The 20561-nt window shown below is 51.9% G+C and overlaps 5 protein-coding genes across 5 annotated transcripts; 1 reads left to right on the top strand and 4 right to left on the bottom strand.

Moving 5' to 3' along the window:
- Positions 1-404: 404 nt before the first annotated feature.
- HER10_EVM0007125 (GMC oxidoreductase) lies at positions 405-2711 on the bottom strand (the record flags this gene model as incomplete). The annotated part of the gene is made up of 8 exons (XM_035476691.1): positions 405-437; positions 511-1265; positions 1324-1537; positions 1595-1842; positions 1906-2032; positions 2108-2369; positions 2426-2459; positions 2519-2711. The coding sequence occupies 8 exons, from the start codon at positions 2709-2711 to the stop codon at positions 405-407; spliced, it is 1866 nt and encodes a 621-aa protein (XP_035331577.1).
- Positions 2712-9065: 6354 nt separating this feature from the next.
- HER10_EVM0000440 (D-isomer specific 2-hydroxyacid dehydrogenase) lies at positions 9066-10485 on the top strand. The gene is made up of 2 exons (XM_035470223.1): positions 9066-9625; positions 9729-10485. Exons 1-2 carry the CDS (start codon positions 9319-9321, stop codon positions 10457-10459), a joined length of 1038 nt encoding a protein of 345 aa, XP_035331146.1. The 5' UTR covers positions 9066-9318; the 3' UTR covers positions 10460-10485.
- A 334-nt stretch (positions 10486-10819) lies between these two features.
- HER10_EVM0002548 (short-chain dehydrogenase/reductase SDR) lies at positions 10820-11692 on the bottom strand (the record flags this gene model as incomplete). Its single annotated transcript, XM_035472254.1, has 1 exon — positions 10820-11692. The coding sequence occupies one exon, from the start codon at positions 11690-11692 to the stop codon at positions 10820-10822; it is 873 nt and encodes a 290-aa protein (XP_035331284.1).
- Positions 11693-11765: 73 nt separating this feature from the next.
- HER10_EVM0004097 (uncharacterized protein) lies at positions 11766-14252 on the bottom strand (the record flags this gene model as incomplete). The annotated part of the gene is made up of 4 exons (XM_035473751.1): positions 11766-11802; positions 12650-13252; positions 13323-13593; positions 13679-14252. The coding sequence occupies 4 exons, from the start codon at positions 14250-14252 to the stop codon at positions 11766-11768; spliced, it is 1485 nt and encodes a 494-aa protein (XP_035331392.1).
- A 1725-nt stretch (positions 14253-15977) lies between these two features.
- On the bottom strand, positions 15978-19506 carry HER10_EVM0011582 (uncharacterized protein). Its single transcript, XM_035481010.1, has 2 exons — positions 17732-19506; positions 15978-17676 (listed from the first exon to the last, which is right to left on the bottom strand). Exons 1-2 carry the CDS (start codon positions 18506-18508, stop codon positions 16255-16257), a joined length of 2199 nt encoding a protein of 732 aa, XP_035331862.1. The 5' UTR covers positions 18509-19506; the 3' UTR covers positions 15978-16254.
- Positions 19507-20561: the final 1055 nt, after the last annotated feature.

Genomic DNA, 20561 nt, shown 5'->3' with positions numbered 1-20561 from the left:
TTATCTGAGCTATACTTAGTGCCTACATTTATTTAGTTCGTTGAATATTTTGCCCTATTGTCGGGCATTAGTGCACCATGAATCAAGCTACGTGGATTGTTTTTGAAACTTAGCTCATCTTCTCGAAATGAAATCATGTCGTCGTAAACGAGATATACATGTTGATTTAATGATATCGAATAGCGCCAGATGAGGCACATGAGCCTGATTCATGACACAAGAGGGGAAACAACAAGTGCGCTCAAGAAAATCACCTCGTGGCTGGTCCATGAAATCCATGATTTTGTATCGGACATAAAAGAGCTAAATCTTGCTAAATGCTATTTTGCGTTGCATGTACATGGGCCGGGTTAAACTGAATTCCGCCCCTTGAAAATAAGCGTGCTTCATGATCGTCATTCCCTCTATGCGGTCTTGCCCTTGATGATGTCGGCAGCCTAAAATCAGAATTGTTAGCGAACGACCTCAGATACGGTTAAGAAGCGCTTAGTGGCGTTGAGTAAAGCTTACCTTCTCAGCAACAGCATAGACTGTAGTCATAATGTGAGTGGCAGGAACAAGAGGCATGATGCTGGCGTCAACAACGCGGAGTCCGCTGATGCCATAGACCTTCAGGCTGGCATCAACGACACCGCCCTCCTCTCTTGCGCCCAACTTGCAGGTACCAACGGGATGGAACAAAGTACCACTCTGTTGGCGAACGAAGTCGGTGATGGCAGCGTCAGTGGTAACGTTAGCGCCAGGAACGACCTCGAAGGGCTGAAGGGGCTTGACGGCGTCGGTGCCGGCGATGGTGCGAGCGAACTTGACACCCTCAACCAAGAAAGAAACATCGAGGGGGTTCTTCAGGAACGCGGAGTCGGCGGTGGGAGCATCGAAAGTGCTGGAGGAAGCAGCCTTGAGGGAGCCACGGGAGTAGGGGTGCTGGAGACCGAGAACAACAACACCATCGGCCCAAATCAGCTCGAGGAGTGCAGAGTCGGTGGCGGTAAGACGTTCATTGAGGACCTTCTGTTGTGCTTGGTATCCCTTAATCACCTCAGCGGGGGCGCCTGAAGGCAAGAAAGTGGTTCCATCCTGAGCGGACGCCTCGGAGCTGAGGGTATCGACAGCCTTGGAGTATGTCGAGAGCGGGAGGAAAGTGAGGAAGTCACCGGTGGGAGAGCTGAGAGGGCCGTTCTTCTGGCTGTCGTACTGGGCTCTGGCCTCGGCGGCGAAGGTGGCGTTGCTTTGGAGCAGAGAGCTGACGGGCAGAGTGGTATTGACTAGATTTTCAAGTCAGCTGGCGTCAGGACAATATTCAGATCACATTTTCTTTCATACTGGTGTTGACAACAGTCAGCATCACGTGGTCGTGGAGGTTCTGGCCAACGGCGGGGAGATCGACGACAGTAGGGACGTTGATGCTAGTGTGCAGAGCCGGGTCGCCAATGCCGGAAACCTGAAGAATCTGGGGCGAGTGCAGAGCTCCAGCAGCCAGGATGACTTCCTTGGCAGCGGTGGCAGTCTGCGCCTGAGCACCTTTGCTGGCGGCAAACTGAACACACCATTAGCTGGATGACCCCATTTCAACGGTTGAGCAGCCTAAACTTACCTCAACGCCTGTAGCCTTGATGGCATCCCCTGATCCGCTGGTGACAACCTTGGTAACCTGGCGTCCGGTGAGAAGATGGAGGTTCTTGCGTCCAGTGAAGTTATCGTAGTAAGCCTCTCTGGCGGAGGAACGAGTGGAGGAAGTTGGGTCCTGGTTGTGAGGGCAGAAGTAACCTCCAATCGGGCTACCATTGGCCTGGTCCTTCGCAACGGTGATCCCAAGCTCCTTGACAGCGTCGATCATGAACTCTATTTAGGAGGTTAGATCGTGTCCCTAGACATTACGATGGTTTTGAGTAGGAGAAACGCAACTAGTTGTAGGCCAAAAGAAAGGCGAGTAGGTGACCTGCATCAATCCATCGGTGCCGTGAGCAGCATCATCGACCTGAACGCCCCACTCAGAGACGATGTCGGCCTTCGGGGGTGTGAACTTCTCGTTCTGTATGGTGAAATAGAGTTAGATTACCGACACGATTTACCTTCACGATTTTCACTAGGGGACAAAAGCACTTACCTTCTTGAAATAAGGAAGCAAAGAATCCCAGTTCCATCCAGTGGCTCCGAGGCTTTCCCAACGATCGTAATCAGACTTTGAGCCCCGGTCGAATACCATGCGGTTAAGCTTAGTTGAACCTCCAACAACTCTTCCCTGGGGAATCGAGACGGACCGGCCTCCGAGGGCGTCGTTTGCGGCGTAGGTCGTGTTCCAGTCGTACTTGGTTCCAACGGCGCCGCCAGCCAATCCAGGAATTTTAACGTAATCCTCGCCCGCGTCACTATAAGTTGTACGTCAGAACATGAAAAATTTGTTAGTCCGTTTGGGTAATCTCACAGATCACCGGCCTCGATCACAAGAACAGTAACGGCTATGACAAGTTAGTTATTCGACTCGTTGATTGACGCTTTACAATATTTTGCGACTCACCAGGGTCTTCTGAAAGGCGGTTAGCAACAGTAAGTCCACTGGCACCGGCGCCAACAACGATGTAGTCGTAGCTAGGCAGCAGATTTGTGTCGTTCTGTCGCTTGAGACAAACTGAAGGAGAGGACGGACGAGCAAGCGCTCCGAGGAGCGGCATTGCTGCCACAGCCACAGCCATCTTCACGACGTACGCCATGGTGACTAGTGTCTGAGTGGGACTTTAAGAGCAAAGGAACGAGTGTTTGTGCGTATGTACAAAGGTACAGTAACGAGTGAGTAGAGACGCAAGGAGTTGCAGAATTGTATCTCGACTCGGGACGACCCGATATATGATTTGACTTGCCCCTAGAGATGGGACTACTTCGTCTGATAACGACCCTCCAAGACTTCGAATTTGCCTGCTATTGATGCTGCCGGTCTTACCTGCCGATTGTGAACTCTCTTCCCCACAACGGTCAGGGGAAACAAGGCAGCCGAGAGACAAGCGCCGCTCGCGTTAAACGACGACATATTGGCCCAGACCGAGTAACACCTACGGATCCGTACTTGCTCCAGTAGAATGGACCAAAGAAAGACAAGGGGTTACGGGAAGAGCATCAGGGGAAAGGAGGGGGGGCAAGGGCAGGGTCGGACAAATTCACACAACATCCCTGGCTCTATCTGAGCTGTCTTAGGTGGCGCAATATCTGCAGCGTGTTAGCGATTGCTTGCTCAGCAACAACAGCTGTAACTGCCACACGTGGTTGACAGGCCAAGTGGAGTAGAACCGGTTTCTGGGACAGGTCATCCGGAGATTGCAGCTAGGAAGCGGTTGCGAGAAATGTGCCGATGCATGGTTACTGAATCATTTAAGGTTCGTTCTGGTCGAAACGTCGAACAAAAGCGTTGATTTGGCCCCGCGCGGTAGCTCGTCTAGTCACGCTGACCAACATTCTCAGCTGAGCTCAAAGGCGACGATATAGTCTTTTAGGGTTGATTGAGCCAAGAGGCCTGTAAAGTGATCCTCGGTTGTCTCGTAAGGTCTTGATGTACGCTGCAGTAGCCCATGGCGATCGGGGATGATCGCCGGTATCCAGATTCGTCCCATCGCCGAATACAATCCCTAAAAAGGATGCGCGGCACCCCAGACAACCCTGGTTCCGCGATTCAGATGCAAGGAGCCCCAGTCTTGTGCATCCCAGCATCCCTCTCGATTCCGTCCCTCCTTTACACACGTCCCCAGAGTCGGCACGGTGCCGGCGCGAGCGGCAAGAGACATTTTCTTTTCCCACTGCTCTGTACTCCGCAACCTGTAAGTCATTGTATTTACTAACCTGCCTCTTTGGTGTTTGACACTGCCTCACGGCCACCAGCGAATCTCAAATGCCGTCTGTTTCGATAGCACGACTCCTAAGACATGCCGCAACCTATTCGCAGTTAAACTTGCCTTGTTCAAGACATGTGCGTATTCTTTGTAGATGAATGACATCCATTCAGGCTTGGAAGAGGTGGGCGGCTTCTCGCTTAGGTTGCCTTCTACAATTGGCGCGTCAGTGTCTGTAAGAAGCCCCCTACATCGAATCTGCAGGGAAGGTCGAGGAGACAATAGGTACATGCGAGTCCCATTGAGACGTGAACACCATCACGGATACACGATTGTCTGTTCGTCCAACGGCTATTTGGTCTTCTATCTTACCTAGTGAAACGGACGCATTTGAGACATGGCGCAGCACCGATCCGCTAAACCGATGGCGCTAGGCCATTGGTGCGCGTGTTCTCGCGATTCACAACGGCTAGCTCACAACGCGGTGTACTGATCAACTTTTCTGTCTCGCCGCAAGATGACCGTCGGTGATGGACGCCACAAAACGGGTAGCACATGTAAAGTTGGCCACCCCCGCGATGTGGTCGATGGGATTATGCAACCTTCACTAGATCGTCTTGCTGCATGCCACCCTCCGCTCGTACGTACGAATACCACTTCCTCTCAAGCCCTGTCATTTGCGTAGCTAGGGGTTACATCCACTTGGCCTAATGCGGCGAGTCGTTGGCTTGGAATGTTCTAAGCGTCATTCGCAAGCTACCTACTCTCCAACGCCCCCAAAAAGCACTTTGAGCTTTCAACGGCACGTATGGGGGACTAAACTTTGTCGGTTATGTTAGTTGCCACGTTTTGAGCCGAGGCATTAAAACGGCCCAGGCTTGCTTGTCGACCAGTATTCAGCGCCGTCAAAGCCGACCTGACCTAATCTTCCATCTACTGCTGTCAAGTTTACGGCATACCACGACCGTTCGGGCCCATCTGTCCCACATTACACGGTGGTTTGCAGACTCGTCTCGTTGAGCAAGCCAATCTCGCTGAGACTCGAATCAGGCTTGATTACATAGACATATCAAGAGTGTTTTGCGGTGAATCACAGGACAAGATTTAGAAGAAGCTTCAACTCTTCCAAATACATTCTAGACCTGCAGGTCGGGACGATAAACTATAATGAAGGTTGTTTGACACATGGACGTTTCCAAGACTTTAGTTTGGTCTCTGGAAAACTCGTGATGAGAATTCGATTTCCCTATAGAAGTCTAGAAACGGTTTGGATGAACCTACGAAGCTCCAGTCACCAAGATGACTGACTTCCAAACGTGCGACTTGGTGCGAGTTTCACCTTTCACTCAAGCTAAGTCGGCGACCTGCCGACCTGGCTGAAGCTGACGAGGGTGGTCAAAGCATCGCTGCAAACAGGTTACTCGGGCAACTCAGTATCCAGTGTTCTGGCATGCATGGCATGAAGATGCCTGTCAAGACTCGTTCATCTGAAGCCTCTAAACCCTAAATCAGGCGGCCAATGGAGTCGATAACTGGGGCAGTATCACAAATCAAGCCTATAAAAACAAGCGCGACATATGAGGCAACCCGAGAAGCTGGTTCAATCTATCGCATGCAAGGGACTATCATAGCTCGACCTTCTATTGTCGCGGTCGGAAGCCAAGGTTCCCAAGAGACGCGGACGCGGACATTAGTTGCCTTGATTGAGGGTCTCCTGCAACATTCTCCTTTTTGCAGCGTGACCTCGCAGGAGCCGCAACTGCCGGATCGGCCGACACCGTCCTGAAGGCCATCCCACTGGTTCGCCAAGGTCAAGTATTGATGACTGATATATGGAGTACTCCGTACTGCCACAATCTGCTATCATGTTGGCTGAGGATTTGCTGTCATTTGAAACTGAGGCTTGTTGGCTATGGCCCGGTGGGTTCGGGTTTTATTGTTGTCTCCATTCAACAGGCGCAAAGGGGTCACGCAAGGAAAATCTCCGCTTCATCAATCAACGACATCTCTTGAGTCTTGAGTCTAGGCAAGGAGCGAAAAATGCTTCGCCGAGAATTATCTTGTGCAGGTCATCCCAAAAGACAGGAAGCCACTGGTCAGCTTTCTAGGCAAAGGCATCAAGAAAGCCCTTTCTACCAAAATAGGGGTATTCTGCGACAGACTTGGCCTGCGCAGCAAGGACATCGGATTGCGCAGTAGTTTGAGAGCTGCTCAGCCCCCGCATATTCTGCCCAGATAGGAACCCCTTCAAGTTTCCAATGTTGATTGAACAAGGGAGTACTTTTCCTCCTAGTCAGAAACAGGAAAGTCTTAGAAAACCCAAAGCCGTACAACTGTCATTCCATGATCCTGAGGAGTGACCTCAAATTCCAGGCCCTCGTAATAGCCTCTTTCTCAGAGTTTGAATTATGGGACCTAAGCGCCGGAGCTCGGCCTACAAGCGGATCCCGCAGGTGGACCCGAAGCATTGCCGGAACCGCGGGGTCACCGGGGCCCATCGGTTACATGTAGGTTCATGAACTTTCCCAGAAAGGAATTCGCCGTGATATGTAAGTGATGTATAAGAGATGAAAGAGCAAAGGAGGGGGCATAACGTTCAGCATTCAGCCAACCTATGGATCTCATGAAAGCACAGCTTGCATGTGATTACTGATGTGGTTCGCCGCACTGCAGCGATGTACTCTAGCCGGTCGAGAGGGGGTAAGGCTTGCCTCGGGCTTCATCGGCTAGCAAGCTTGAAGCTATTCTTTTTCTTCTGCTGGTAAGCCTTCAAGACGAATCTTGTTACCATCATCAGTTTGGGGTGGATGAACTAGCTTGAGGTGTCCTTCCACGCACCCAGAGCCATTCGGCATATTCCTTCCGGAATCTCAAATTCTCAATTGAAGTAACATCAAAGATACCATCCCTCAAATATCTCTGACACTCAGAGAAATATCGAGTTCTGGCCTAGCGCGATGCCGGTGTGTCTTATCAGAACATCGTGTCGAAGGCGAGCCGCGCAATGGTCACATGATTGGTAGCCGTGATGCTCTCCGCAACTTAATTACACCTAGCGACTACAACGCTGATAGTTATGGCGCCCGGAAGCTTGATCGTCGGGATACGACTGCCGGCCTCTAAGATGCAAAACCAGTGCCGACTTGAGAATGTCACCAGGCCTGATATCGGCCTGCGGAGGTGTTACAATATTACTCAAGTTGGCTTTACTCAGATAGGAACATACACTACCAAGGCTGGTAGGGCCGGCCGCATCAACCTCTCTGTCGTTTTTAGTCACCAGAATGAAACAGCACTTGCTCGGTGATCCCAAGGTTTGGTACCTTGGTCTGAGAATCTTGAATAGCAGAGAAACTGAGGATGAGTTATTATTGCCGCAAGACTTATGAGGCTATCGTGAGTCGGCACTTTCGATCACGAATGTTCTACTTCCGCTATAATAGCGTTGAGAGGTCATTTAGCGGCAGAATTTCCAGCTTTGACATGAAAAAGATGTCTGGCGAGAGGACAGGGCAAAAATAAATGTTGACTGGGGTCCTCTTACGATTGATCTGTTCGCCGGCCTATGCCATCTTACTACCTTAACCCATATGTATTCATCAGCCTTGCCATGAGGCGAGCAAGTAATACTGAGCCACCAAAGTTTTATGATCAATGGTGGTGTATTTTAGATGTTCACAATTTGACCTTACGGCGTCGGAATTCGATAGAGTTTGCTATCTCAAGATCATCGCTCTAGCAAAATCTTCAACGTACCTTACTAGATAGATATATGGCACTTGGGCAGGTGCGGTGAAACAGAGTAAACATACCTGCCGGGTCTTCTTTTGGCCGGGAGTATACACAGCCTCACCGGCACCTTCTCGCAGCTGCGTCCCTCCTTCCACCGCGACGGCTGTCCACGTGACGTACCAGCCTATGATTTACTACAGGTACTAGGTACTTAAAGCGTCTAACCTTCGTTCCTGTCACCAGCACAGCAGCGCCCGTCTAGGTCGGCGAGGTCAGGTCAAGCTGTGTGCGAGGTGGTTGAGTGGCTAAATAAACAAGTACTTCTATGAAGTCAGAGTCCGGGTTGAGTGAAGGGCGCGCTGTTCGAGTCCGGACAGGAGCGTGAATTATAAATTAAGTGATCACTAGCCCTGGTTTCTATTCTTTTTCTGTTGTCCTCTTGCTGATCCTCGTCAGGAACTGTGCGTGAAGTAGAGGCTCACCCACTGTACCTTAGTATTGGCGGATGCATGAGTATTTGTACTTACTCGCCTAGCCACTGTCTCCTGTGTTCCGTATTCTTGATTGAATCCGTTCACGATCACAGTTCAGCGAAGAATTGGCAGTTCTTGCATCTGGAACTCGCCCGTTCCGTGTTTCTGTCTCAAGGACGTTAGCCCACACCAAAATTCATGCCATCGCGACACGGCCCGACGAAAAAACTTGCGAGGCTTCCGACCAAATACATTTGAAGGCTTGAGCCATTCCATGCTCGTATTTCAAAAAAAAATATTGCAGCACAAGCATTGCCTAGGTGACCTAAGCATATGCCCCGAGACTCTTCAAAGTGGCCTCGATTCAGAACAAGAAAAAATGGCAAAATCGATTAGCATTCGAACCTGATCTTGGAGGCGAGCAACAAGCTAACAGTCACTAGAATATCACACTTGACTAGAATTCTCTTCAGTTCTCTGATATATATCTGACACGATTCCCTCTAATCAGGCCTTGTTCTCATCCAATGTCACCGTGGCGATTCCCAAACTGTCAGTTGATGGGACTACTCGCCAGCTGGATTTTCAATACTACAAAGCTTTCAGCGCGAAACTTCTCACGATCTCTTAGCCCCGTCAAACGGAGGTTCGGAAAGTCAACACAGGCGGTGAACTTAGGCAAACCGTAGGCGATGGGGAGCATCCCACCATCCGTACCGAGTCCGAAGTTGCGGTGGTGCTCGGGCTTGGCGGGGTTCGGGGCTGTTGACCGTCCTTGGACCAACCGGCAAATGGAGCCACTGGGGACGTCACAGCTTGAAATTCCCCGCGGGTTATGGAGCCGTTGCGGGCTATTTGCGGGGGGCGGGGGAGAGCATTAGCTCCAGAGCCTCCAGTAGCTCGACGCAGGCGTTGCAGGCCGTTCCACTTAGCGCCAGGGTTTGCTGCCGGGAGTCGGGAGAGCTGCCCCAAAGCTCTCCGAATATGGCAAATATCGCCGGCCAAAACCCAACAAAACCATGTTCAAACCCAATCGGGGCCTGCTGATTATGATGTAGAGCAAGCAAAGCAAGACATTCCGAGCGCACGACTCGTCTGATTTATACATCACTGCGGAGAGCTCACCGAGCTCTGGAAAGCTCAATTCATTCAATTGACTGGCCATCCCGCGCGACTGTTCACTCCAGCTCTCGTCTCTTCAACTCACGATTCCTCCCCTTCACTCGCGACAATACCAGGCTCACACCCCATAAACCACTAGCAGCACAACAGAAGTACGCATACAAGCAGTCAAGATGGGCAAGCCAATTGTTCTCCAGCTCGGCGACGACATCAAGTGGAACCATGACCTCTACAAGGAATTCACCTCAAAGTTCGACATCCGCCGGTCATACAGCATGCCGCGCGCCGAGTTCATCCAAGCACTAAAGGACAAAAAGTTTGGCGACTTCTTTGCCATCTACCGCCCCTTCTGGAACACGGGAGGCGAGATGGGCAACTGGGACAAGGAACTGATCTCGCTTCTGCCCTCTTCATGCAAGGTGTACGCCAGCGCCGGCGCTGGGTTCGATTGGGTTGACACAGAGACTCTCGCGAGCAGAGGTTGGTTCTCCCGCGACATGAGCGCATAAAGACGACCATGCTTGGCTTCTTAGTGCCTCAATTGAATCATGAGCCAAAAATTGACCAAAGTTCTACCACGCAGGCATCATCTACTGCAACGCCGCCGCAGCATGCACAGAATCCGTCGCCGACGGCGCAATCTGGCTCATTCTCTCCACCTTCCGCCTCTTCTCCTGGTCCTCCGTTGCCGCCCGCTCAGGCGACCCAGACCAATTCGTCGACGCCAACAAGAACCTCGGCGCCGTCTCGCGCAACCCCAACGGCTTCAGCCTGGGCATCATCGGCTTCGGCAAGATTGGCCGCCGCATCGCCGAAAAGGCCCACAAGTCCTTTGACATGAAGATTCTCTACAACGACGTCGTCCGCATGCCTGCCGACCTCGAAAAGTCTTCGAACGCGACGTACATCAAGGACATGGACGAGCTGCTCGCCACGGCCGACTGTGTGTTGACGGCGACGCCGTTTGCGGGCAAGACGCTCCTAGACGCCGCTGCGATTGCCAAGATGAAGAAGGGTGCCAAGCTCATCAACATTGCGCGTGGAAAGCTCATTGAGGAGGAACCGCTTGTTGCGGCGCTCAAGAGCGGGCATCTCTCGGCCGTAGGCCTGGACGTGCACTACAATGAGCCTCACGTCAACAAGGAGCTCATCAAGATGAGGAACGTCGAGGTTCTGTCGCACAATGCCGGTGCTTCTCTTGATGCCCACATGGGTTTCGAGAGGCTTGGTATGGAGAACATTCTCTCTTTTGCGAGCACCGGCAAGGCCGTCACGCCTGTCAATGCCCATTTGATCAACAAGAGCCGTCTGTAACGAAGATACGAAATCATGAAAAGGGGTTTTGGATTGTAGTATAACCACGGAAAACCAAGGAGTTACATATTGGATTAATTGAACAAATTGAAGTTCTGTTTCAAGGTCGTTGGAGCTCGGCATCGTACTCTTTCTCTCACTTGTAGATGAACGGTAATGAAGCATCGCTCACATGTCACAGGTCGAACTGGAGTGTTGTCCCAGGGCCCTAGCTAGCGATCATGAAAACGGACTCTCAGATTGAGAAAGAGTCTCGATTTGTCTACCAACACTAGCTATCGAGCTCCAGGAAGATCATCTACCTCTCTTCAAAGCATCCAACGTCTTGCCTCCCAAGAACCTCATCAGCATAGTCTATCCCTACGCCATATGTTTCTTCATCTCCTCTACAATCGGCCCCTCTCCCCACCTCAACTTCGCCAACCAACCCCCATCAATCAACACATCCGTCCCATTAACATACCGACACCCAGCAACAAACCCAACCGCATCCGCGACCTCCTCTGCCGTCGCCGCTCTCTTGAAAGGATGCGCCTTCATCATCTCCCTGATCCCCGCTCCACTCGCCCCCTCCATCTCCGCCGCCAGCATCTTCGTCTCCGTCATCCCCGGCGCGACAAGATTCACCCGCACGCCTTTTCCCGCGTACGCCTCGGACGCAGCAGCCGCCTGAACGCGTAGACTATTCGCTTTTTTTGCGATGCAATACGCCGTGGCGCTGACGCCCGCGATAAGCTCGTGGAGTTCCTTGTTCTCGAGAAGGGATGTCCGCGGCGCGGTCGCAAGGTGTCGTTCGAGGGCCGGGGAGAGAGGCGGGATCATGTGCTGGCCCATACTTCCCACGCAAACGACCGACGAGCCGTACGGCATCTCAACTTCTTTACCAAAGGCTTCAATCACGTTTGCCGTGCCGACAACATCGACAGCGAGAATCATCTCTGCTGAGCCCATTGCCGGGCTGAGTGCCGAGGTCAAGACCACAGTCTCGATGGCCCCGCACAGGTTCGAGGCCACCTTTGCGAGAGTGACGACGGATTCGTAGGATGTCACGTCGACTCGCTGCGTCGTGACTTTGTGGCCTGCTTGTTTGAGAGACTCGGCGCCGGCGGAGATGGTGGACGGCGAGCGGCTCGCGAAGAGGATGTGGTGGCCTGCGCCGAGGCGGTGGGCTGTTGCTAAGCCGATTCCGCCGCCGCCGATGACGACTATGACTGGGAGTGCGTCCAATGCCATGGCTATGGTGTTTCAACTAGGTATCGGTCTTCTTGCTAGATATGAAAACCCGAGAGAGCTGTTGTAGATCCTCTTACATGGAAGCTTTGTAGAAGAGACACCTCGCGGAGCTATGGCCATTTAAATAGGCCCGCTTTAGGACTCGGAAGCTCGGTCTCGCTTTAAACGCGAAGAAGGTAAGATGCCCAACTCGTCGAAGTTTGTCTGAAGCTTTTGCTTGGGATATCAGACGAGTTTACCCAGCGGTGCGTCTATTTCCCAAATGAAGACAAGGGAAGCTTCCATTGACCAATAACATCTGGCAATGAGTGTTATCACCCAAACTTTAGGTTGAACTCTCAGAGTGTGAGGAGAGATGTATTACGCACACACCGTCTCTCATCTGTCCTTCTCTGCTGTCAGAACCATGTCTTTGGGCTGAGAATCTGCTCTCTCAACGCAACGAGATTGTGGACAAGGTTCTGTGATAAAATTGGGCTTCCAAGCATTCTTAAGCAGAACAAGCTCACTTTCCATGCTGGTTGTGATTCTGCTTGGCTTTGTCCAAGCTTTCCGAGGTTGATCAGCTTTTCGGATTCGGCCATACGGACTTCTGAGCCGTATATCCGCGGTCAAGCTGACATCAACTACACACTAGCTATGCAGTATATACAACGAGGAACGCATTTATGTTCGGAGCGCATCAGAGAATCAAACGGCCGAGTACGATCAGATCACACGCACACGGTAATAGAAGACTTCTTTGCAGGTTGTAGAATTCTTCTGCTGTCTGGTTTATCCCGAGTTTGTCTAGCCATCTATCATGCTGCCAGAACCATCGGAAAAGATATCTTCATCGCCCATCAATCCTCATTATCATCATCGATCCACCCCTACTGCCGATGCTTCGTATGTTGCCCGATTTCAGTTGGAATCAGCGTGGTAGTGAATCAGTTCGGGAGCTTGTCTCCAACGCACTGGTCCTGAGTGACAGCACCCATGTCCATGAGTCCCTCGCCAATGCAGCCAGGTCGAATGGTATCAGGCACATCTGCCTGATACATCCAGACGGGACCCTTCTCCTTGGGCGTGTCGTCGGGCTTACCATTGTAATACCAGTCGAACTCCATGTTGGAAACTCCGCCCTCTCCAGCACAAGAACGGACCAGCTTGGAGATGTTCTCGCCGAAAGTGCCAATGACACCGTCCTTGAAGTTTGAGCCGCGGATGTAGAGCGCTCTCTTGCCCGGGACCTTCATGTTCCAGAAGTAGCACGTGTTCCAGACCCAGCCTTGCTGAATGCTGTCGATGACGCTGTGAGCAAGCGCCACGCCGGGAGCTCGGTAGACAGGGTCTTGCTTCTCCATGGGCAAGGGAAGACGAGTGCGGCAGTCGGTGTAGACGAAGATGATGACGCCGTCAGGAATCAAATGTCCAGTCCATTCGCCATCCATTTTATCTCCCTCGATCATCCACATTTGGTTATCGCAGGACTTCCAGTTGACGGGTTGAATGTCTCCGAGGTTGCAGCAGTTCAATTCCCAGAATGTAGGCTTTCGGCTGGCAGTAGTCATGCCACCACTAGAGTAACATTGATGTTAGTAAAGTAAGTCGCAATTTTGTCAGCGTAAGCTTTGGATGCTCTACTTACCAGACAACCTTCTTGACAGGAACGAAGGTGAAGTAGCCACATTCACCCGCCTCCAGTTCGATGTCCCACTTCTTGCCCTTCGCTTGGCCGTAGTTGTGAGACCAACCGCCGGAGACACCAACCTTGAACGCCTTCAGGAATTGAAGCTTGGTGCTTGCACCAACACTCCAGCCTGAACCGACTGACTCAGAATCAGTCATGCCGCATTTGATGGGAGAATGACAGTCGGAACCTGGGAAAGGAACTTCTTGAGCCCACTCGAAAGTGGTTCCTATTTAGAAAAGACAAGTCAGCATATATTTGAGCAAGACAACTTGGAACTTGAAAACAATAAGATTCATCAGATCTGGACTCACGAAGCTGACAGAAGGAAGTGCATCCGTCGTTCCACCATCTCGTATCGCCACCAGTGTTCCAGTTCGCACATGTGTCAAACTTCATCATGCCCTCCTTGAAAGAAAGGAACTTGTTCTTGGGGGGACAGTCCTCGGCCTTATACTCGTAATAGAGCGTGGCGGGCTTGGTCTTGTCCGAACAGGGCTCGGCGGAAGCGGCATTCACTTGCTCGCTACTGGCCTTGGTGTTGGCATGGGAAGAGCCGTTGCGATCCTCGGGGCGAATGGTCCAGAGCGGCGGGTTCGCGGGGTCCCAGGTGTAGTTGAGAGGGGTGATGGAGGTGAAGTTACCGATCTTGTTGTCGCGCTTGCCAATGTTGAAGATGTTGTTCTCAAGGAAGCGCTCACGATCCTCAGGGCGCATGGTCCAGAGGGGAGGGTTGGCGGGGTCCCAGTCATACTCGAGCGGGATGACTCGGCCATCCTGAGCCGGAGCGCCGTCAACACCAAGGAGGAAGAGTGCAATGAGCAAGAAGATGCCCATCATGACTCCCTTTCCCTCGGGTGAGGCAGAGGCGAGACTGAAAGCTACCATATTTTCTGGCGGAGCAGGATGGTGAACTTGCGTGAAGGAAGTTGTTGATTGCGCAAAACGAGGATAGAATGTTAACTGTGAAGAATGTGAAAAGAACAAAGAAATTGAAAAGCTTTTGTTCCGTGAAGTAAGGGGAAAGAAATCTCCAGGTTTGAGGTGCCTAGGGAAGAAGAGTGTGGGTTGGAGGGATGTGTAGAGGAAAGAAAAGAATTGTCTCCCAGAAGCTATGAAATAATGAGATGTGTGGGAAGGGGTAACGAGCTAATTATCAAGCGAGGCGGTCAGTAAGGGTATTCAAGAGGCTCAAAGGTGAAGGAGGCGAATACTCAAGGTGATTAAGAGGGAAGGTGCGATGTAGGATAACTCATTCGCTCTTTCCTATGTTGATGAGGCTATTACTTGGTTTGATGAAATCACCCAGTCCAGTTGTGAAGACATGTTATGTTTCAACATCGCTATCTCAGCAAATTTGTTCCAGATAGCTAGCTATATGTACATGTGTCTATCGATTTAAGGCACAACTTGGAAGTTGTATGCCGTGGGTAGTAAGGATGCAAGTCACTCCTAGAGTTTGACCACAAATGCGTAACCTCACCATTGCGTGGCCACAAGGCACATGAATATATGTGAAATCCTAGTTTTCCTTGCTCAACACATTGAAAGGCGCGGAGAGACTGCCTCATTTAAACGACGTAGCTAGGGTTCTACGCCAAATGATGTACAGGAGGCAACATCAATACAGCTCTCAGCCTCTATCAAAGATCTTTCTCAGTTAGCTCACTGTGATGTTCTTATACGTACATGAGCTTGCATCAAATCCAGCTCCTGGGTGCAGATACCGACACTCTGTGCGGAGAGCTTCATGCAAAGCTCTACATGTAGAGCTGCACCAAGTTTGCTCAGCTGTTTGCGTTTGTCCCTTGCATACGAGTGAAGAGCATATGGCCATAGCATTGAAGGAGAATATCTACCCTTGCTTTGTGTTACTCGTGCTACTCGAAAATGATTGTAGAGCTCTCTCGAGATCCTTTGCCTACCTAATCCGGAACATATTAATCCTCGTCGGAGGGGACGAGGAAACGGATGCCGAGTTCACACGCCGAAATTTGTTTTCATAACCAGACCGTGAAGCATAAGTATCATCTTTCTTTTTCCTTTACGCTCTCAAATGTGCGTTTTGCGAGCCTACGATACCTGCTGTGCCTACATACCTTACTTCAGCTTCGACACATATTTTCGAGAGTCAGTGGCTGGACCGCACCTTCCACAAGTGATGCCAGCCATCACGTAAACCCCTTCGCCCGTATCCCTCCAACCTCAATACACAACAACCACAAGCCCATATACACCCCCTTCCTTCCATTCCAGTCACCAGCCAGCAGGCGCCCCCTCGGGGGTCAGGTCAAAACTGGCTGGGTGGTGGAGTGGTTGAAGTCCACGAACAGCCTAATCGGTGAAGGCTCAGAGGTCCCGTGTTCGAGTCCCAGCATGAGCGCCAGAGATGTAGTCCCCATTCGCCACCGGGGGGGTGAACTCTTTTGACTTTCTGGCCATACTTTTTAGGAATGCCATGCTTCTACACCCTGTAGCCCACCACAGTTGAGGAGTAGCAGGGCAGGCACTCTTCCCGCTTAAGTCGACCGTCGTGGTTGTATGCGCTCACCGAGAAAAGTTGTCCAGTCTGCAAGCACTAATATTGATGGCAAGTCGGAGCCAAGGATGTTTGATTGACGTGTTTATATTTGTGTTTTATATAAGTATTGATGAGCCAACAATGGCCTTGCTCATGTTGCAGGCTACTGAGCCTGTTCTCTCCCATCTACAGTTGACCTCCCATGGTCTATCCATCCCATGAGGACGCGGCCTCTCCCAATGCTGATATGTACCCACTCGTCCATTACTTTTACAGAGGTGAAGAACACCCGAGGCATCCAAGCAGAAAGCCTTCCACGTCATGTCATATTCGGCGTTGAATCAATCCAAAATCATGCTAATCATACGCTCAGAGGAATGCGTTAGGGCGGCCACCGCCACCGCCAGGCTGTGACCGATGAGGGGGCGGTGTAGGTGCCTCGGATTCAAAGTCCGTATCACGTCCATCACTTCCTCTCCTAGGCGGCGTCGTGATACCGCGTCCGTATCTCGAGGCCTGCGGTGGGCTCGGGCTCGAGTCCACATGTCTCAACTTGTCGTCATTGAACGAGTCCTCCTCATCATCCTCGTCATCATAGCGTTGCAAGGCAGGCATCGAGCGAGAGTCTCCCTTTACAAGACCAAGTCGCTCCTCTTCAGTAGCGTTCTTGACTTGCGGACTGGAGTAACCCCGCGAACCAAGGCCATAGCGGCTGGTGGGTCGGAGCTGCGGATGTTGCTGCTGGTGATCGTCCTCGTGGTGCGGTGAATCAGCGTGATGTCTCTTGAAGACGTTGGAGAAGGAAAATTGTCTTTTCGCTGAATGTGGTGGTGGAGTAGGTGCGAGATGCGAGCTGGTGCCGCTGAAGCCACTACCTTGCGACACAGCACGCTGGTCATACACGCCGGCAGCACCGGCATATTCCAAGTCGCCATGTTCACCAGCTGGAAGCCCGTACACATGCTCTCTGCTCTTGCCGTAGTACGGTGTCTGGTCATCGTCTGATTTGATCGTGGATACGGCGATTTCTGTCAAGGGAACTGGATGCATAGGGCTCTGAACTCTTGGATCCTGGAACTGGGGGTGGTTCGGCGACAGAACACTACGTGCTCGCTCTCGGATGGTACCTGCAATGCTTGAAAGCATACCGGGAGAGGAAGGCCGATCGTGCTCGGCCAACTCCTCTTCAGTGGGGAAATGCGACATGCCGAGGGGTGGATGGGCCTGAGGAGAAGCGGGAGGGATGACAGTCGGCGTGTGAGGGATACCGGCTTGCGAGAGAGGATAAGGCGATCGTATCGTTCCTCTGGTGCTTCGACTTCCAACCGTCATAGTTCTCCGCCTTCTAATCCCGTCCCATTCGTAAACGGGCTGGCCATCTTCGCTCACAGGCTCCAGCGACTCTCGCATTTTCTCTTCCTGTAATCGCTTGAACTCGGCCTCTTCCATCTTCTGTCTGGCGGAGGAGAAGCGACGCACGATCGCAGCAGCTCCACGAATAGCATCTGCTTTGGGCTCGGTCTCGGGTTGTTCTTGTTCGGCGATGGTGTGAATCTGGTTAAGATCTCCGGCAAAGACTGCGGTGTCGGGCACATCCTTGGCTGACTTGGAAAGTTGGAGGAGCACGACACCGGCGCAAATGGTCAAGAATCCGTTGACCACAGTAATAATAGCAGTGGGAGTGCCCTTGAAACCTCTAAAGAGCACTGCCGAAGTAATGATGGTTGTGCTGGTGAAGTAGACGTAGTATGTTGGTGTGACGAGGGCGGCGTTAAAAAGATTCAATGCTTTCTGTGATTTCGATCAGCCTCGCGTTTCTCAGCCATGTGGTAATAGGTAGTCTCACGTTCAAGTAAATGATTTCTGTCAGCAAAGTGCCAATGACGAAGACCAGCAGAACATAGGTGAACCATTTGTTGAACTGAGCCTCACCACCTGCCTGGGCCACGATTGCCGCACCCAGACCCTGCGTTGCTACAACACTCAAACCTCCAACCCAACTGCAGATGGAGATATAGACCAGCATATTCTTGTTGCCCCATCTCGGCCCTGCGTACCACGCGGTAATGGCGCTGCCGACGAGGATGACACCGGCATAGGACAGGAACCCGGGCTGAATGACATAGCTTTGCATCTGTTGAATGTTGGCAACGGCAGAATTCTCAGGCGCATTCATGACAATGACGACAGAGCCAACAATGCAGAGGAAACATGCGACTTTGCCCACCATACTTAAGCGTTCCTTGAGGAAGATGGCGGATAGAATGGCAGTCAGGACAACGGATAGGGCGCCTAGCGGGGTAACGAGGATGGCGTCGGTGAAGGCATACGCGACGAAGTTGCATATCTCGCCGAAAATCATCAGGGTCATGCCCGTCCACCACCAGGCGTTCTTGAGGTAGCCATAGCCCTCACCGGGAGCTTCATTGTATTTCTCGTTGGCCTTCAGAAGACCGACTTTCTTGATGACGAAGGAGGTTCCGATAAATGCGCCGGAGGCTACAGCCAAGGAAATACCAATGGCCTTGTACGAGGCAGGTCTCGTGGCAGTATCGCCAGTTGAACCGCCCATCCGTGCGTATATCTCATGCGCCGCCGTCAACATTTCCGCGGATTGCTCCATTGCGGCGGTTGGGTACGCCGGCGACTTGGTCGCCGGGGAGATGTATCGAAGAGAGGGGCCCTTGTTATTCGACTTTCGTGATCATTCGCTTAATCTAGTTACGATATGAAAGATCGGGGGTAGATGTGTTGACAAAAATATCCAGGGCGTTAGGCATAGAAACCCTCAATCGGTAGGAGTAAGTCGAGACTCGGTTTGTGTGATTTGACGTTTCGCGGGCTGTTGGCTATCGAGATCAGGCGAATGTCAACAATCTTGGCGAAGCTTAGGCGGGTCGAAGAGTCGTCTTTCTTGTGGACAGGGGAGTGCTCGAGATGCCGAGTGCAATAGTAGGATCGGAGAAGAGGAGTTCGAGGTCGATAGCGGTGGAGGGGTCGAACAGCAGCTTTTTTTTCCCGATGTGAGAATGGACGGTCGCTGGGAGGCTGTGTCGAGGAATTGGGTCCGAGTAGGATGGAGTCGCCGCAGTGTGCGGAGGTAGCGCAGTGTGCGTACGGATAGTTAGTTGGTGGTGTGGTGCTCGTATTGACGGCGGCAGTTTGTCTTCGCCACACCAGCTTGCGTCAGCGCACTTGCATGCAGAGCTGAGCTTAGATGAGGTGCGAAGAAGTTGAGTTCGTTTCGTCAAGTTCGTAAAGGGTCGTTAACAGAAGGTATCCGTATCTAGGAAATAGGACTTTGTAGGACGTATGCAGGAAGCAGACGCTTGGTGCTGGACGAACAGCGGTTGGGCGTCAGGTCTTGTTCGCCTGGGGATTCGTAGGCGTAGGTATCTGCAGAGGGACCAGAGGTTCGTGGGAGAAGGCAGACGAACGGCGGGAGCTTGGCTGATAAGAGAATGCAGAATGGGGCGGAGGGGAACAGGAAGAGTGCTTGACCCCGGTCAAGAAACTGAACAAGACGTGCAGTGCAGCATGAACATGGGAGAAGCAGAAACAAGCGAATTGCGCAGGCTGGGGATATTCAAAATGGGAAAGCGAAGCTGGGATCCCAAAAGTCAGGGCCGAGGAGAGAGAGAAAGAAAAAAAAAAAAGAACCAGGCTGGAACTGTGCGGTTGGACGGACCAGGAGATGCTGGTGACCTGGTCTAGAACACCCCCGGTACCTTCTATGAGTTGAGTCATCTGATTGGATCAGAAGACTCGTGTGGGTGGGTAGCAGTGGGGGAAGCTGCGTTTAGCGCTTTCCCGCAGCGTGGGACGCACCCTGTTCTTGGAAAGAGCCACTGGTGGGGCCCAGGGGCTTTGCCTGCCACTTCTTGCGCACCTCACTGCACTGCAGTTCAACACCCACCCAACCAAGGTAAGTACGTAGTACACTAAGTACCTACCTTCCTTACGTTCGTTCCACAGAGACCACACAGCTTTGATCCTGTCTCTTCACAGTGTCGCCAGTGTCTCTCTCTGAATACCACCTTTTAAGAGTATCTGGAACAGCTCGTTTGAAGCCGAATCGCACACCAGTGACCCGTGACCACGGCGGTCCGTCATGGGCCTGTTGGGCGGTCAGAGACGTTGCAGTCGGGAGATGCTGCTGTATCATGTACGGGAAAAAGGTAAAATTAAAAACAGAACAACCCGCACGAATACATGAGGCTAATGAGGTCACAGTTGGCGCCCCATGGCATCCTGATTCGCCTTTCTTCATCGGCCAGACCCTTGATATCGGACTCCGACAGTGACAGTTGGCCGGTTGTCACTTCAACACCCACTCCTTCCGCCATCTTTCGAATCTTTGCCTGGCGTCTATCAAGCATGACTTCAAAGAGTGTCGATACATCGCGAGCGGGGAGTATGTCGTCCATCAGCCTCATTACGTGCGCATAGACAAGACGGGTGCACGTTGACGACACCCACCGAGCGCATTAAGCAACGACATGCACACCATCTTCAGACCATCCCATCCCATCCCAACACCAGTCCGTCCATTGCGTCTACACTACTGTCTGCGAACACGCACCTTGTTCCGCACCAACACCTCCCACACCACCGCCTTATCAGGCTTCAACCCAGTCGCACCCGAACAGTTCAAGCTGGGAAAAAGTTGGGACTCC

Source organism: Colletotrichum scovillei, assembly GCF_011075155.1.
Source record: "Colletotrichum scovillei strain TJNH1 chromosome Unknown Contig00007, whole genome shotgun sequence".
Lineage (NCBI taxonomy): Eukaryota > Fungi > Ascomycota > Sordariomycetes > Glomerellales > Glomerellaceae > Colletotrichum > Colletotrichum scovillei.
The sequence above is the reverse complement of the archived record's forward strand: the minus strand, read 5'-3'. Positions and strand labels throughout refer to the sequence as shown.

Bases quoted from the DNA above. Each gene is read 5' to 3' on its own strand.
- HER10_EVM0000440 (XM_035470223.1), top strand. From the start codon at position 9,319: ATGGGCAAGCCAATTGTTCTCCAGCTCGGCGACGACATCAAGTGGAAC. The intron at 9,626-9,728 runs GTTGGTTCTCCC...TCTACCACGCAG, and splicing joins AGAGACTCTCGCGAGCAGAG to GCATCATCTACTGCAACGCC.
- HER10_EVM0011582 (XM_035481010.1), bottom strand. From the start codon at position 18,508: ATGGAGCAATCCGCGGAAATGTTGACGGCGGCGCATGAGATATACGCA. The intron at 17,677-17,731 runs GTGAGACTACCT...TCGAAATCACAG, and splicing joins CAGAAATCATTTACTTGAAC to AAAGCATTGAATCTTTTTAA.